The 17,898-nt window shown below is 41.7% G+C and overlaps 1 protein-coding gene across 1 annotated transcript in view; it reads left to right on the plus strand.

Moving 5' to 3' along the window:
* The window catches only part of TYR (tyrosinase), a 56,804-nt gene extending 47,736 nt beyond the window's left edge, over positions 1–9,068 (plus strand). The window contains exon 5 of the mRNA XM_009932562.2: positions 7,857–9,068. Coding sequence (XP_009930864.1) covers positions 7,857–8,080 — 224 coding nt within the window. The 3' untranslated portion in view covers positions 8,081–9,068. The remainder of the gene's footprint in view (positions 1–7,856) is intronic.
* The last annotated feature ends 8,830 nt before the right edge of the window (positions 9,069–17,898 follow it).

Genomic DNA, 17,898 nt, shown 5'->3' on the forward strand with positions numbered 1-17,898 from the left:
TTAATCAAATGAATCAAATCAATGATTTAAAATCAAATCATATCAATGATTTAAATCAAATCAAATCATTAAATCAAATCAAAACACTAAATCAAACTGTTTAATGATGGTTTTGTCTTGCGTTGATCTTCAGAGGTAGTTTTGACTAGGGTTTCTTGGCACATGTGTGCTTTCCCTGTTTAGAGGCAGAAAACTCTGTGAACATCTCTCTTCAATTAAAAAAAAAGAGCTGAAAGCCCAATAACTGTATAACAAAAGCACCAGGGATGTTTTAGCAGTTTTAACATTCTCATAGCTTGCTTTTTGTCCTTATCAAAACAATATCCATGCTCAGGGCATCCCTGCTTTTCTGACAGCTTGCTTACTAACGGGACTGTATGGTTTACTCATACTTGATGAACTGTCCAATCTTGTATTTATCTTGTTCATTCACTTCTCAAGTAAAATCCATCATGCAGCCATCCAGAAAACACTTTTTTTGACTATTTTATGTGTAACAAAAGGAATCTGCAAATCTCCTGTATAATTGTTAAGGCTGTTTTAATGTTATAACACAGAGACAGAAGTCCATATTTCTCCTAAAATGTCATAAACAATTTGGTCAACTCCAGTTATACAGACAGAAAATAATCTAGTAAATGCCTCAAATATATTCTCATAATTATTATTCTGGTCTTATTAGTAGTATTTTTGCCTTTTTTTTTCATGTTGCCATAATTTAATTTGTGATCAAACCCAGAAATATTTATATATATTTTTAATGAAAGCCACTAGTTTACTAAAAGCACATTACTCCTAGAACTGTACCACTAAATAAAGTGTCAAATATCATGACTTTCAGAAATACTGAGTCCTGAATTGGTACTGCAAAAGGAAGCAAATGGTAAACTATTCACCATTTAACAATTCACTTCTCTTTCCTCCTGGTCTTCTCCCTTTTCCCAGGGGAGCACACAGTCCTCAGAAAATTAAATTCTTACTAAATTCTGCCCATGTAAAACACAGAGGTAATGAAAGTAGTTCCTTAATTGTTTTGAAAGATCAACACAAAGAGTGATATTCAACCTCATTTCTAAAGCCCCGATAACCCTCAGATGTCGCTCAACACATTCCTAATCTCACTGAGAAAAGAGGTTAAGCTATTTCTTATCTGAAGGAAAGAACTGGTTACAAACAGAAAATGGGATGGAATTTCAAAATGCACACATGGATTTTCTCAGTATTCCAGTGTTTAAACCCAGACTTTTCTCCAAAAAGGTGTGCTGGGTTCCTGTTTAGAGGAACATGTGAGTAAACAGGAATTTCTTGACAGAGAAGCTGAAGTAGGAAAGTCTGCTGAGTCGCCCTACAAGTTCTCGTGCACTCAAGGGAGAACTGAAAGTCTGTGACTGGCAGCCAGGAGTTACTAGACAAACAGGAACAAGTCACAAAGAAAAAAAAAATTAATCTTAGCAGCGAAGATCTGGGTGGTCAAGAAGAGGCAGCTTTTCTGCAGATCTTCCAAGCGAGGCTTAAGAGGAAAGGCATAGGAAGAGGACAGGACAGAGTAAGGAATGAGTACACAAGCCAGGTCTCATTTGCTTTTAAAGGAAGCAGCTGGAGGAAAGCATCAAGGGCAGCAGTTCTGAGTTAGAGCACCAGAGACTTAGTAGAGATGAAGCAGGGCTACAAAAAGCATGATGAGGCTGCTTACAAGAAATAAAACTTGGAGTGAATCCAATGACAAAATGGCATTTTAATACCAAATTATACTGTCACTGTTCCCCGGAGCAAAAGCTGATGCCTGGAGTCCTGCTTTCCACTGAACAGCAAATCAGTGTGTGACAGTATGTGGTTATTTTAATTGCAGCTTCATTTATTTTTATAAGTACGACAGCCCTGAAGCACAAGTGGTCACAAACAGTGTGCATGGAAATCCTCAGGAGTCAGAGACACATGTCAGAGTCTAGTTACTGGGAAGCTGATCAGAGCAGAAACCAAAGCAGACACCCAGCTTTCCTTGACGTGAGAACCGTGAACTGTAAAACTACAACAACCCACACGGTTTACTGAAAACGAACATTTGTTAACATCAATAAAAAAGATTTGGAAGATTAACGGTACCACCTAGCAATAGCTGTCAAAACTATTTCTATGGCTAGAGCTATTCCAGGCACTTACGTTACAGGGACTGGGCTAAATCTTTACTATTTTTATTTTTTTTTCTTCCAGAAATAGGAACAGATAAATTCATAGACACAGCCTTGACTTTTCCCCAGAAAAGCTCCCCCTCTCAGTGGGAACAGTTTGATGGCCACAATATGTGTAGCTGGAAGAGCAGGCAGCTACCCAATTATAAACCCAGGAATCAAACTGTCAGTTACAATTTTTGGACATCTTAACTAAGGAACTTTGACACTGAGGACAAAGCAAGGGATAAGAGCATTTTGAGTGCAACGTAGAACACCAGGTTGCTCATGGATATGTTACAGGAGGAGAGCTCAGATCCAGAGTCTGACTGCAGCTAATTTCTATTTCTGGCTCTTCAGCAATTCAGTTGCAAAATCTCATCCAGGGGTGTAGAAAATGTGGCAGCTGGTAAATGTGGTACCACCACCGAGGGGTTCTACTGAGTCTCCCAACTCTGGAGCACACACTGTTGGCCGCAGTGTGAAAGAGTCATGTTGTGCATGTAAGAACCTATGATAAAACAGTGACTTGCACAGTAAAATGTGGATGCCGGGACAACACAAAGCAATTAAAGGTGACAATACTTGAGAAATGTTGGCTTGGGAAGTAGATTACATTTCTGAATTAAATCAAAGATGAGAAGAGAGTATTTTGATCCCTGGGTTTTCTTCAGGCAGAGATAAGGACGTGTAGGTTAAGGTAATCAGAACAGAAGGAGAGAACCAAAGAAAACAGGATGCAAAAAAATATTCCTCAGAAAAAAAGACTACGAGCAGATATTTTGATGGTTATATAATGGTGCTTAATGGAGGAATAGAAATATGGATTTTAAAACGGTTTTCTTTGTGGTTTTTTTTTTGCCTGGGAGCCATTTAAGTGTAGGAAATTATCTTTTGGTGAGTTATTAACACCCTAGTAGCATATAGTGTGGTGATATCAAGTATGCTATAGCCAGATCTCACCTCTTTTTTAGAGAAATTTATATAAACAAACTTTGAAAGAGCAGTTATGAAGTGCAAGAGTTAAATGAGGTTGTCAGTATTACTCTATAAATACGTCCAGTAACATTTGATATATCTCCTCTCAGTACTCCAAAGTAATCAATTTTTGCCAATAATCCACTCTGCAGCTGCGCCATCATTGCCAGTGAGTGGGCAGGACTCCACAGCAATGTTACTACTCAGAAGTAACAGGGAGAGAAAACTCTAACCAACTTCAGCACTAAAAAATTAATTACAAAGCTGTTGTCAGCCGTGCAGAAATGGTCTGATTCTCACTGTTTCTACAGACAGCCACATGATGAAGGGCGTCACAGTTCCCTGATTCACCCACCTTGGGCTGAAGGCAGAACTGAAAAGGGACGGCTTGAGTTTACACCACCAGATACTGTAGCTCTACCATAAACAACCCACTACCACCCATCGCACAGCATCTCTTGCAGTCCACAGACTGGATGACAGTCATATTCAGATTTTCTCTCACTGTTGTCAGAAGATAATGTTTCAAAAAGACTTTCCAAGCTGTAGTAATAAGGAGACCCTGATTAAGTTACTGGGAGCTGTGAACTTTCCGTCACTGCAGACATAAGTGATCCTGCCTTAAGAGAGACTGAGGGACTCCATAACTTGAATCCCTCTCAGTTCATCTTCCTAGTTTTCGACTGTGGAAGCCTCACTGGTATTTCTTTTGACCACCCAGAGGGACACAATCAGTGAACCACACAGACATAAGAAATCACAGAATCACAGAATCACAGAATAGTAGGGGTTGGAAGGGACCTCTGTGGGTCATCTAGTCCAACCCTCCTGCTGAAGCAGGGTCACCTAGAGCAGGCTGCACAGGACCTTGTCCAGGCGGGTCTTGAATATCTCCAGAGAAGGAGAAGCCACATAGAAAGAACTTGCTCAACAGGATAAGAAAAAATTTGCAAGCTTGACCTAGTAAGACATGTTTGTGCTGCATCAAGGTTTGCTTTAAAATCTGATGCCCATTAACTCCCCACGTTAGGGGTAGAAAAGCATGTAAAATGGAACAGCTAGGTTGCCAACATATCAGTGGGGCATATGGCAATAGATAAATGATAGAAAAATTGTTTCGTTTATTTCTTGACTAGTCAGAGTTTTTAATTCTAATTTGTGGAGTTAACCTTGGAAAGACTTTGTTATCCTCTAGTTTAGGCAGAGGGAATATCAAAAACTTCTAAATACTCTTTCAAAATTTCTTTAAATACTAAGTTATTTATTCGTCCTTGGGATCCATGATATCAATAATGTAGTTTGACATTACCACCAAAGGAAGATCTGAGGATACTCAACAACAGATTGGCCATAGCATGTTTCTTCAATCATCACAGAAAGTCCATATTATTACCCTAAATATAGAAGATACACATTGCTTCACCTTAAAATTACACTGTTGTGGTTTCCTACCCTCTCAATGACATCCAGCAATCCCCACAAAATGGACTGCTTGGTATTTTTAAATTACATTAAAAAAGCATGATCTGATGTATTAAGAGTAAGAAATTATTTGTTGCTGTTACCTAGAGCTAACACTCTCTTTGAGAAGAAAGAGTATGTCAAGAGTTGAATGCTAAGACCGTGGCTGAGGTTAATTACTGCTATTTTCCTATCAGAAAGAGCAAGATCAGGAGATATTGTTGGTATTAGTCACTAATGGGAGGGTAGATATCAAGCACCAGTCTGACCCGGCTTCCTCTGGCTTTGTCATGAACCTATTTACTGAAAGGGCAGTTTTAATCAATGTTCGTGGCAGCCTCCAGGGAGGATTATTATTTAACTCCAAGCACTGACATAAAAGGAACGGAACTGGCATTGGCTCATGTCTCCCACAAAGCAGCTATGTGTTGTCCCATTTCCAGGTAGACATCAGCAAACACAGTTGTTGCAGTCTTGGGCCTTTCACAGTTACAGAATTATGGTGATGGAATACTTGAAATGTCAGTTTGCATGATTTTGGCTGGGCAGCCAGTCCGGTCATAGTTTACTGTTGTGTTCCAGTCACAGGCTAACAGATCATAGGGTGTCCTGGGGTGCTCCATCCTCTGACACTGAAGAGTTGCCATGACAACTTTATGATAGCGATGCCAAACACCTTTTGTGTAGCAAAAAGAAACAGGCAGTAGATTCCATGAGGTGGCTTTTGGCTTCGAGCTAATTACAGAAACTGTACAGGCTGAGGCTGAAAGCAAGAGAAGGGCATGTTTGACTGAATATCAGGTTATAATAAAATAGATTAATCCCATCTGAAAGGGCCTGCTATGAAATGTGACGTCTCATTATCTCAAAGACATGTTGTGTTTTACCGGGGAGAAGATAGCTCAGACCTCCAATTAATATTGATGGAGGAGATGGTTCAAGGACAAAGTATGAATTTAAAACATCCCTTAGAATACCCTCATATCCCAGATAAATTCTGCAAGGAAAAGAACTTTATAATAATGCTCTTTTCCATAAATTAAAATAGTATCAAGTTCTTGTTATTTATCATTTTTCCTTTATCGTATGAATACTCCAGTTTAAATAGCCAGGTTGTTTCTAATTTGGACATGTTTGCAATATGTAAACATGCAAACATGAAACAGTTGAGTTAAAAAACATTGGAGTTGCGAAGTGAAGCACACAAAGTTAAGAAATGCCAGCATTAATGTTGTCTATATAGCCATAATTCATCTTCCACTTCTGCATGTATGCATTATCTTTAATTGCACACTAATTTTTCCCTAGACCCTCACCTCATTCGCTACACAACACAGACAGCATTCATTAAGAACCAGATGTCCAATCCTTTTTACATTCAATTTTCATTTTCTCAGTTAAGCAGTGTGTAGCCTAATGTGTGATTTATTGCACACTTTTAAATTGCTATCCTGAAGGTGTTTCCTCTAACAACTTTCCTTGGTGCCGATCACTATAGCAGCTGAGTCTTGCAGAAATATGGATTTATATTCACAATACACATGATTCAGTGAATGCTACTGTCCTCGTTTGACAGATGAGAAATGAAAGATTAAAGAGATAACGTACATCATACCCAGAGGTTTGTGGACTTCACTTTGAAACATCAAGAACCTAATTTTTTTTTGTAATTCTTATTATTATATAACATTTATATGTCTAACGAGGTCAGAGGCAGAAGGCTGAACATGCTTACTCTGGCATATACAATGTCAGAATACAAAGTTGGATTAACTGGAAAACAAGCACCAGAGAAATAGCAACCAAACATTCCCCAAAATGAAGATGAGTTGTAGGGAAAAACATACTATATTTAGCCTAAACTCATTCTAAATTGGAACTACATCTTAGAAAGTGATTCAGACACTAAGTGCTAAGGATAGCTTAACCCTGAAGGTGCTGCAAACCAAAAGCTTCTTTTCAGAGTGCAGTGCACACAATAGCTTACACTCAGAAACACCATGATCTGAGAAAATACATGGAATTACTTTTCTGGGCACCAGTGAAAAAGCAAGATGGTAGGAAGACATTTGTAGCCTTTGTGGGGGTATAGCACACTGAAAATGGTTGAGCACATCTAAATGAGTACAGATGCATGAATGCTATTCAAAAATAAATCAGCATAGGGGGTTCCAGAGAGGTAGCCCAGAGAGGCAATTTTCCCCCCCCCAATAGATAGAAATTACAGATAATAATAGTAATTACAGCTAGCAACTGGGAGACGTGGATACCAAATCCTCTTTGGCCCAAGGGGACAGGTATTGCCATTTCTCAAATTCTAGCCAATAGGTTGTTAGGTGGATTGTGAAGAGGTCACCTTCCAACCTCTATTGTGAAGTGAGAGCCCTGTATGGCAGGGTTTTCATAACTCATTGGGCCACAGTGAGAAAAACAGAGGCTCAGACACACTTATTCATATCACAAAGCAAGAAGGCAGCTGATTATCCAACCAGTGAGAAGGTACCCTGGATTCACTAAAGAAAGAAGGCTCCAGTTCTTTATTTGAGGATTTCTTGTGCAGAGAGTGACCAGTGAGTAATTGTCTACTGCCTCTCCGCACACAAGAACTACCAAATGAAACAAGCAGGTGGCAGGCTCAAAATTAGTGAAAGGAAACTTTTTTCCCCCCATCCAACATGTAGTTAGTGCAAGGATCTCCTCGCTGCAGGAAGTAGTGATAGAAGATCAAAAAGCAGCTAGAAAAGCTGATGGAAGGAAAAAAAAATCCTCCAATAACTATTATATACAACATCACCACATCTGGTTCAGGAAATCCCTGAGCTGCAAATTGTTGGAGGCTGGGTAAGTATTTTGTGAAAGGATCATAATAGGCTTGACCTGTTCTTAAACTCTTCCCAGTGCCATACTTTGGTTATTGTTGCCAACAGGATGCTGAGCTATCAGAACCTTTGGCCACACTGCACCAAACTTCTTGGGTTATAGTCTTACAGTTTTGACAAAACCATAAAGAGCACTGGGGACAGTGAACTTTGTTCCTGCCTTTAATACGAAGACTTCGAAACAGACTACAAGGACTGAAGAGATTTGTTTAAAACTATTTGTAACCTTCAGACAATGACTACCAACGTAATTTCTTTTTTCTCTCAGCCTTCCAGTATTATCTGTTACACTTCTACAAAATGACAGTACATTGCATTGTGTAAAATGACCTTTCTTTTTCTCTGTTTGTTTTTTTTTTTTTTTTTCCAGCACTTGATTCTTTCCAGGAGTTTTTAACACCATACCTTGAGCAAGCCCGTCAGATCTGGGCTTGGTTGGTTGGAGCAGCTGTGATTGGAGGCATCATTACTACTGTGCTCACAGGGCTCATTCTGGCCTGTCGGAAAAAAAGAAGAGGAACTTCTTCAGAGATACAACCGTTGCTCATAGAAAGTGAAGATTACAACAATATATCTTACCAATCCAATTTCTAGACATCCCCAGAAACTCAGTGATGTTATTAAGGTGCTAATCAAGCATGCAGTGTTTGATTCATGTTTACAAATACGTTAGAATCATAGAATCATAAGTTGGAAAAGACCTCTAAGATCATCAATTCCAACCTTCACCCCAACACCACCATGCCTGCTAAACCTTGTCCCTAAGGGCCACATCTATACGGTTTTTGAACACCTCCAAGGATGGTGACTCCACCACTTCCCTGGGAGCCTGTTTCAATGCCTGACCACTCTTTCAGTAAAGAAATGTTTCCTAATATCCAACCTAAACCTCCCTCGACACAACATGAGGCCATTTCCTCTCGTCCTATCGCTAGTTACTTGGGAGAAGAGACGAACACCTGCCTCACTACAATCTCTTTTCAGGTAGCTGTAGAAAGCAATAAGGTGCCCCCTCAGCATTCTCTTCTCCAGGCTAAACAACCCCAGTTCCCTCAGCCACTCCTCATAAGACTTGTTCTCCAGACCTCTCACCAGCCTCGTTGCCCTTCTCTGGACATGCTCCAGCACCTCAATGTCCTTCTTGTAGTGAGGGGCCCAAAACAGTACTCAAGGCGCGGCCTCACCAATGCCCAGTACAGGGACACGATCACCTCCCTGCTCCTGCTGCCCACACCATTCCTGATACAAGCCAGGATGCCGTTGGCCTTCTTGGCCATCTGGGCACACTTCTGGCTCATTCATAAAGATGTTAAACACGACCGGACCCAAAACTGAGCCCTGGGGAACACTATTCATGACCGGCCGCCAGCTGGATTTAACTCCATTCTCCACTACTCTCTGCGCTCGGGCATTCAGCCAGTTCGTTACCCAGCGAAGCGTACACCCATGTTGAGGCATGCTGCATAAACAGGATGGGCAGTCTTGCTCCCCAAGCCTCTTGTAACCTCCAGTGTTGTAGTATCTTATCAGATCCACTCCTACAGAAATCTCCCAGATCCAACATAAGTTACCATGCCACCAAAGAACACCATGTATTTCCTATGCTTGATTAAACAATACTACTATGAAACCAGACCAGCTCTTGTGTTGTTGGCTTTAATGTATAATTCTCTGCTCTTTTATTTGCTCTTTTACATCCCTTGGCTCCAATCACATAGCCCAATCCATGTGGCTCGTGCATGGATTTAGTGAGAGGCACCTGCCTGCACTACCAGTGCTAAATTCACTCTGTGTTTGAATGTAAGAGAAGAAAGAACCCTTTAGTTTAGTGAGAAAAATATGTGATGTCTGAGCAGAGTGAATGACCCGTAAACATATTTTTCTTCTAGGATACAAATAGCTTCCCTCCAGCTCCTGTAATATCTTGTTTGTCCTTGACTGAATGCCATCAGCAACAGAAAGAGGGCTCTTAGAAACCACTTCTCACCTGTCTCAAATGCTCCTGTTAAGTCTTCTGCATCATCTTGCATTCGTCTGAGGAGCTGAGATGTTTTCAAGAGATGAAACCTAGTCTCACCATGACCATCTCTGTTCAGTTTGACTTAACAATTGTTCGTATTATGACTGACTTTTCATTGCTCAGTATGAATGTATTCTATACAGGTAATCCATACAAATCCAACAAAACAAGGTGTGATGGGTTGACACCAGATGCCTACCAAGTTGATCTATCACTCCCCTTCTCAGCAGGACAGGAGAGACAAAATACCATTTAAGGCTGATGGGTCAAGATAAGGACTGGGAGATCAGTCAGCAATTACTGTCATGGGCAAAACAGACTTGACTTTGGGAAACTAATTTAATTTATTGCCAATCAAAAGTCAGAGTAGGATAATGAGAAATAAAAAAAAAAAATCTCAAAACACTTTCCCTCCACTCCTCCCTTCTTCCCAGGCTCAGCTTCACTCCCGATTCTCTCTGCCTCCTTCCCCTGAGTGGTGCAGGGGGACGGGGAATGGAGGCTGCAGTCACTTCATCACACCTTGTGTCCGCTGCTCCTTCTCGCTCTCTTCCCCTGCCTCAATGTGGGGTCCCATCCACAGGAGACAGTCCTCCATGAACTTCTCCAATGTGGGTCCTTCCCACAGGCTGCAGTTCTTCATGAGCTGCTCCAGTGTGGGTCCCTCTCACGGGGTGCAGTCCTTCAGAAACAGACTGCTCCAGCGTTGGTCCACCATGGGGTCACAAGTCCTGCCAGCAAACCTGCTCCAGCTTGGGCTCCACTCTCCATGGGTCCACAGGTCCTTCCAGGACCCTGCTCCTGCACGGGCTCTCAGTCTCCTTCAGGTGCATCCCCCTGCTCCAGTGTGGGGTCCTCCCCGGGCTGCAGGTGGATATCTGCTCCACCGTGGACCTCCATGGGCTGCAGGGGCACAGCCTGCCTCACCGTGGTCTTCTCCACAGGCTGTAGGGGAATCTCCACTCCTGTGCCTGGAGTACCTCCTCTCCCTCCTTCTGCACTGACTTTGCTGTCTGCAGAGTTATTTCTTTCACATATTGTCATTCCTCTCTTCTGGATGCTGTTGCACAGCAAGTTTTTTTCCCTTCTTAAGCATGTTATCACAGCAGTACTACCACCATTGCTGATGGGCTTGGCCTTGCCCAGTGGCAGGTGAATCTTGGAGCTGGCTGGCACTGTTGGACATGGGGAAAGCTCCTAGCATCTTCTCATAGAAGCCAACGCTGCAGATCCCCTGATACCGAAATCTTGCCATGCATACCCAATGCACAAGGTATCTAATTACGTAACGAGTTTTAACCAAAAACAATCACTCCTTTTTCCAGGATGGTGACTCCAACTGGCTTTTGACAGTTCCAAAGCTCATCTCCAGCAAAAAGGACAAATTCACAGCTGTCCCAAAATTATGTATACTGTTAGTCTGCTTCAGAGGATTCCCATCACAATTTGGTCTTTTATAAAATTAACAGAACAGGGCAAAGACTGTGCATTTGGTGCTGGAGAGACCTGCTCTGCTGATGGTGGTGCTGCTATCTGGGTTTATACCAGGTATTCAGCATAGTCTTGTGGTTAAAGTGATAGGTTCAGCCTTTGGGAACTGCAGACAAGGGCACCTTGAAGACTGCAAGGAGCCACAAGCAGGTTTGGGGGGACTGTGAGAAGGCTGAGTGACGGAAAGTGAGTGCGAAGGAAGGGACGACATTGAAAATGGGGGAAATGTACTTTGACCATTGTTCTGAGTGTTCTTTCCTAGTTAACAAATGCCACAGTATCTCTCAGATGAGCTATTTTCTCTCACTTTTGCCTCCAGTGAACATCCTTGTGGAGCACTGCAAGGCATTATTTTGATAGTTTTCAACTGCCCAACTACATAGATTCATTTCCATTTCAGGGCAATTGCACTGGAGTTGTCCTTTGAACTGCAGAAATTACATCTTTTTACAGAGCAGAAGAGACATAAAACAGTAAGGGGCTGGTATGTCTGTTGGGAAGGGTCCACCTAGAGCAGCTGTTTCTATAGGAGGTATCCTTCTGTGATTTTTCACATCAAAGTGCTAATATCTCCATCCTGCTGTGGAAATCCTGCTTTCAAGGAATGTACATGGACATTTACAGTCTCCCAGCTATCCTTGACTGAACAGAAATAGTCACAAAATCAGGCAAAATGGAAGGTGGGGATAAAACTACCAGTGTATTCCACCAGTAATAGAAGGAGAAGTCTACACCCTCAAATCCAACCATAACCTGTCCCCAGGAACTGACTGACCAGTGCCTGCTGATCTGTTCCACCGCCCTGATTAAGGAAGGCATGAGCCAAAATCACCTCCAGCACAAGAAAGCACAGGCATTTTGCTGAATGAAGCTGTTGTCCTGTGTGAAAGACTCTGATCCTACATCCAGAAGAGCTATCTCTTTCCCTGTGGTTTCTGACTGATGATCTGAGATACTGGTACATGAATGCTCTCCAGTATCTTAGAAAGAGCTAAAAACAAACACAATGGGTATTTCACTGTCTTTGGTGACAGTGCCTCATTGGCTAAGGTAATTTTTACCATATGTCACCCTCTCGCAAAGGACATGGGCAACAAGTCATTTCTCATTCAACTCCACAAATATTGGTGTCTTCTCCAGAGCAGTCTTCCCTGGGCCTCTCTCCTTTGGCCACTGCAGCTCATTATCTGTGGAAGGATGAAAGTGGAGCTTTGGCTCATCAGGTCTTCTAAATCCTACTTTTTGCCAGCTCTTGATCATCCCTTCTTCTGCAGAAGCACAGAATGCATCGTTCATACCTTGTGTCCAAACCTTGTGACCTATTAGTTAAAGTCCCTTTGTGCTCTTCTCAGAACACGTACCAATTCCCAGGCAAGATTTTTCCTTTCCCTTTTCTTCAGTGGAGGATCCAACAACCTGTTTTCTTCCCCGAGAAGTTTCATCACAGAGATCTCAACATAGCTCTAACTGATGAAAGGGAATTTGTATCGCCTTCATACTTGTAGGCATATTCCCAAGCATTTTTCCCCTTTAACTCTCACTCACCACGTGACATGGAGCCCGTGTCTGCTGGAACAAAGAACACAGTAGCCGTGTTTCAAACAGTCAGCATGATCTGTGGCAGGGAAAAAATTATTATACTGTTATTATTAAATATTTATCTTATTAACTAGGACAAAATTGATACAAGAAACACACTCCGGTTCTCTCCATCGCTGTGCGGTTTCTGCTTAGACCACTGGCCTGATGGCACTTCGGAGCTAAAACTCTGCAGAAGTGTATCTGACTGAGCACACAAAACCCCAACTGGTCCTCTTTTCTGAGCAAGCTGTTAAGGTTCTTACAGAGTGGGAAGTGAACACTGCTGTCAGGTGGGGATTGACTGCACCGCACCAATCTTAAAGCAACTATTCTGGGGCAGAAGAAATCGTCCTGTGGAAATGCCTTATCCTTCCCATTGACTTTTTGGGGACCGTGCATATTAGCTTGGACTACACACCTAGTTTTTGGATGGGTCAGAAGGAGAGAGCGGACCCTTTCAGCACCATGGCAGTAAATGGTTTCTTGGCACACCCCACCTGCACTGACAGGAGATGTTGTGCTTTCTGTCTGCACGCTATCAATGAAACGGCATATAATTTTTCTTCTCAGGGTCATGTTCAGGGTTGTTCTTACTCCTGTTCTCAGACGTATGCAAGTTAAGTGTTGAAGAACCTCTTTTCTTCTTAGATGCTTCCCTGAGATGAGAGCTAGAGCTTCTGCATTTTTATTTATTGGGAATAATGTAGTGTAACGAGGCTGTGCTTGCCATGTAATTTCATTGAATCAGAGTGGGCAGAGCTTACAAGCAGCCCTGCCTTTACCTCTGTCTGGCCAAGGTGGCTTGAAACAAGAAACTTTGCATTGACATTAGACAGTTGGCTCAGGCTTGGGGAGTTAATTCTGACAGGACCAATGCCAAAAATTGGGCATTACAGTGCTTGATGCCATAAAAATCTAGATACTGTGTATGTAGACTGTGCAATCACATAAACCTTGACTACAGGGGGCACTGAAGTTAGCCTTGTCTGAAAGTACTTGTTAGATCCCACCAACTTCAGCATCCAGGGATGTATCTGCAGTATCAAGAGCACGTTGTTTCACATAATGAAGTAAAAATACCGTATGGCTGATGTTAAGAAATCTTCTACAGGACACCTGGCAGTTTCATTATAATGTACTCAGTGTTGTGTGTCTCTGGCCTTTGCAGGAGACTGTTACCTCTGTGAAGTCTTTAATTTCCTAGCCTGGTCTGTTTCTTCCCCGGATGGTTAAGAGTCACATTTAGTCAAGGCAGGACAACGAGCAGTTTTCATCTTTTTCACTGGGTTGTCCCTCCCGCATTTTCCCTAAATTTGTATTTTTAGCATCTGTGCTCTCCATTGGGTTAAATCTGTAATTCACCATCTGTGTATACACATTTGTGTAGGGATGCAAGTCATTTTTAATCAGTCTCCACAGTAAGCTGGAAACTGGCAGCAATGAGACCTTGTCATTAAAAATGGCCTTTTACTGTAATTTTTGTAATAAGCTCTGAATTAGATATGAAGTAGCTATTATAACTACAGAAAACCAACTTATTTCTGCATATCCATCTTCCATCCATCAGGCTTTCTGATGTCCCTGTTTATATATGGACATTTTCTGAGAGTCTGCCTGTTACCTGCTTCTCTTGAGGGTGTTGGGCATGCAGAATTCACACGGTGCAAAGAAGTTCTGGAAATCTGCTGGATTAGTAAAATACATGGAGAAACTAGTTCTTTTCCTGCACACAGAAAAAAAACCCTTTGAAACAAGAACTCAGCAATGAACATTAATTCCGGACCCTAACTGTGACTTGGCCCTCTGGATCATCTCCCTTCTTGCAACTTGATTCAGCCTTACATGGCTTCCCTCTCCTATCTCCCCAGACTACTCCATTTAATTCGTCAGGAAAAGGGATCCTGGAGGGTTTGGTGGTGGGATTGTCCTATATTGCTGAGGCTGGTATAGTGATGGCAATGCAAAACCGCCCACAGGGGTGGTACTTACACCATTGCTGTCTGAGTGAGTCATACAGATTTTAAAGGAACTTGGATGTATAAAAACACCTCCCCGTTTTTCCTCGTTGTTTTCCAGTAAAAGAAACATGTTTAGGCAATAATAAGCAAATAAGGTATTTTCAGGTCAATTACATATTGTGGACAAATTTTCCTGCAATCATAACAGTGCTAAAATGTTTCTGGTTTGAATTGTTTCTTGGAAAATTTAAGCACAACCATTTAATTGTGCTACATTTTCAAACTGCTGTACATCTTTCCAGGCACTTCTGACAACAGTGCCATAAATATGAATAAAGGAAAGTAGTCTGCAGAGCCTCTTAACTCTTAGGGCAGAGCCAGGCACCAGGCTTTTCTTGTCTTGCATACCAATACAACACTCCTTGTAATCAGATTTTGTTTTTACCCTCCTGGTGACTGATGCTGATGAGCTTTTATACAACATTAATGTCATTACTCAACTTCATTCCATTGTGCAAACTATTGCAAATAAACAGCCTATATGCACCACAGAACAAAACATATTTCTGGGAGAAGTGCTAAAAGCTTCAGTTCTTTTCATGTGACCTCTTCATACAAAAATGCACTGGCTATTTTGTCACAGAGCTGAATGTGTCAGGAAGATCTGCTAATAAGATCTTGAAGGCCTGGACTGTCTTCTCATAAATTTACTGGGCCATTGGCAGGGTGGAAAATATTGGTCCATTAATGGCTCTCTACTAAATTTACTGCGGACTGATTTCATTGTCAGATGACTTGACTGTATAGAATGAAATATATACATGGTTAGATAGTTGGAAATATATCAGATGACCAAGATTATGAAAATATCTTTACACAGAACTATTTATTGGTGTAATTACGAGAAAAAGTGAATTTTTTTTTAACTGAAGCACAACACACACATCCCAGAGTGACAGAGCTACAGCCATTAGCTGATAGTGAAATACATATAGTCATGGCAACAGAGAGGTGCTATATAGCTGTGTTCTTGCTATAGTAGTAAAAGATGTACAAGGTGTGTTTATACATGCGCAGACAAGCCCTATAAGGACTCTTTTTCCTGCTTGCCTTTCATTTTGATGGCTTTACAGACATTTATATCAAAAGCAAGTGCATATATGATTTGCCAAGTCAGAACAGCAGCAATTTGTTTTGACTTGTCGATTAACGACACAGAGACCATGGAAGATACAGATCACCGGAGAATACAGGCTCCTTGTCCTCTTTTACAGCTTCATGGACTTGCGATGCTAATTTAAAATTCATTTTAGTCTTTTAAATTCTATAGCCTGTGGTCCCAATTATTTAATCCACAGGGTTGACTTTCAGAGCATCAACCTCCTATTAACATTCAGGGAGAATCTGGCTCTTGACAACTCTCATTTAAGAGCCTAAATGAAAATGAGGCATTTCTGTCTTCCCTACTGCTACCAGAAAAGGTCCTTGTCACTTCAGAAAATCAGATCATTTCTAGTCAGAAAGACTTTTCCATTTCAGTGGAACAAATACATGTAAATCCACAAGTCTAGATACCAAGACTTCAAAATTACAGCCGCTTGTTTCATCCTAGGAGCCATGGCACTCTAGAGCACCAAACAGGGCTGTCTGCAGGGAGGCTGTCACTTTAGAAAATTGTGTTTAGAGGTCTGGATACAGCTGACAGATCGGGGAATTACTGCAGTCATCATAATTAAGGTGACATTCTCCTACAAGGAGACATACTACTGTAAGAAGATACAGGAAGGCTCATTTGGAAATTTAATCCGTAGAGAGATCAGAAACTTTGGGCTAACAAAATTAATTTTCAGGAAAACCAGAAGAATGGTTTTGGGGAGGGAGACAGAAGTTGTTGGTTATTTAGGCCATCAGTCATTAGTCCACAATGCACAGTTTCAGATTAGAAAACACACTGTTATTGATCTCAGTCTAGTACTTATGCATATGCTAAACAAGACACCAGAAAGAGTAATGATAAATCATGGATCTATTACATTCATGAGAATTAAATTTGGGAGGAGCTGGAAAAGGGAAATGGATGAGAAGTGCAGATTGTTTTAAGTCATCCTGCATACAAAAATGATGATGGGTTTTCAACAGAAACAATCCAAGTTGCATTGATTAGAAACTACTCCAATGTGCCACTCTTCAGCCCTCCTGTAACAGCCTCATGGCTGTAACACGCTTTAGGGCACGTTTAGGGCTAAGCGTCAGGTTCCCTGCAGTGAACAAGGCTCTAACTGGATTGCATGGCGGCTCCCCAGCTTTCAGGAGGCTGGCGGGACCAGCAATGGGGTACCTATCCCTTTTACCCTAGAACTCAGAATCAGGAACAGGTGAGGAACCACCTGTGTGTGCTCCCCAGACGGTCTCAATTTTGTAACACACATTGCTTTTTCAGGTGGTTCTCCAGCAGAGATATTCTTGGACAGGGGAGCCAGTTCACACCTAACCAGCAGCTGCATTTGCAGTCCATAATGTGCTGTGGTCTCTAAATAAATAAGTACATTCCCTATAACATCAATGGAAGGAAAAAAGGGCTTTTGAAACAGATTTTGTATGCTGAAATGCAAAAACCCAAGTCAGTGAATCAAATCTCCGAGGAGGTATTCAAAGGCTTTCACATCTCCCCACTGATTATGCGAAGAAAGGTGTTCATTTACTTCAGGAGATTTGGTTCATTAAATAACTGAAATTCATGAGAGGTTGGTGCCTGGATCAGGCAGACAGCTGCTGCTCAGCCCACGGCTGCTGTTTTTCTCTCCAGAAAGGCTCCTCTGTTAGCAGGAGCAGTCTTTGCCTGCCATTGCCCACCCTTCCACTCACCTTGTTATCAAGAATTTATCATGATCAATGATGCCTAGGGAGCGCTGAAGTGGGGAGGATGAAGCACAGCTCTTCTGTTCTGCTAGGAAAACAGCAGACTGAAATACCCTGCTTGCTGCCCAGTGTAAGGAGGGTTTCTTATTTGCTTCAGCATTTTTAACCATGTCTTGTCAAAATAAATAACACCCCCCCCCCCAATTTTTTGCTCCCCCCTCCCCCACTCTTATAGGAACAATGAGATTTCCCTCTTCATCAAACAACGCATTTGTGAAATGTATTGTTTCCCATAAAAACTCTCCAAATATCAGACAGAAAATCAAAGCTCATGAGCCAAAACACATTTTGCCAAACCTCATTACTTGGCCAGGGGAAGGTGAGTGGGAAAGGATACTCCTCTTAATGAAAAACATCATAATAATTTTGAAAATATAAATTTTTTCCTCTGATAGCTCTGCCAAGTGTGCCACTGACCCTGCGTTAAATATAAACACCTTTTA

This window comes from Opisthocomus hoazin, chromosome 1, assembly GCF_030867145.1.
Source record: "Opisthocomus hoazin isolate bOpiHoa1 chromosome 1, bOpiHoa1.hap1, whole genome shotgun sequence".
NCBI classification, from domain to species: Eukaryota; Metazoa; Chordata; class Aves; order Opisthocomiformes; family Opisthocomidae; genus Opisthocomus; species Opisthocomus hoazin.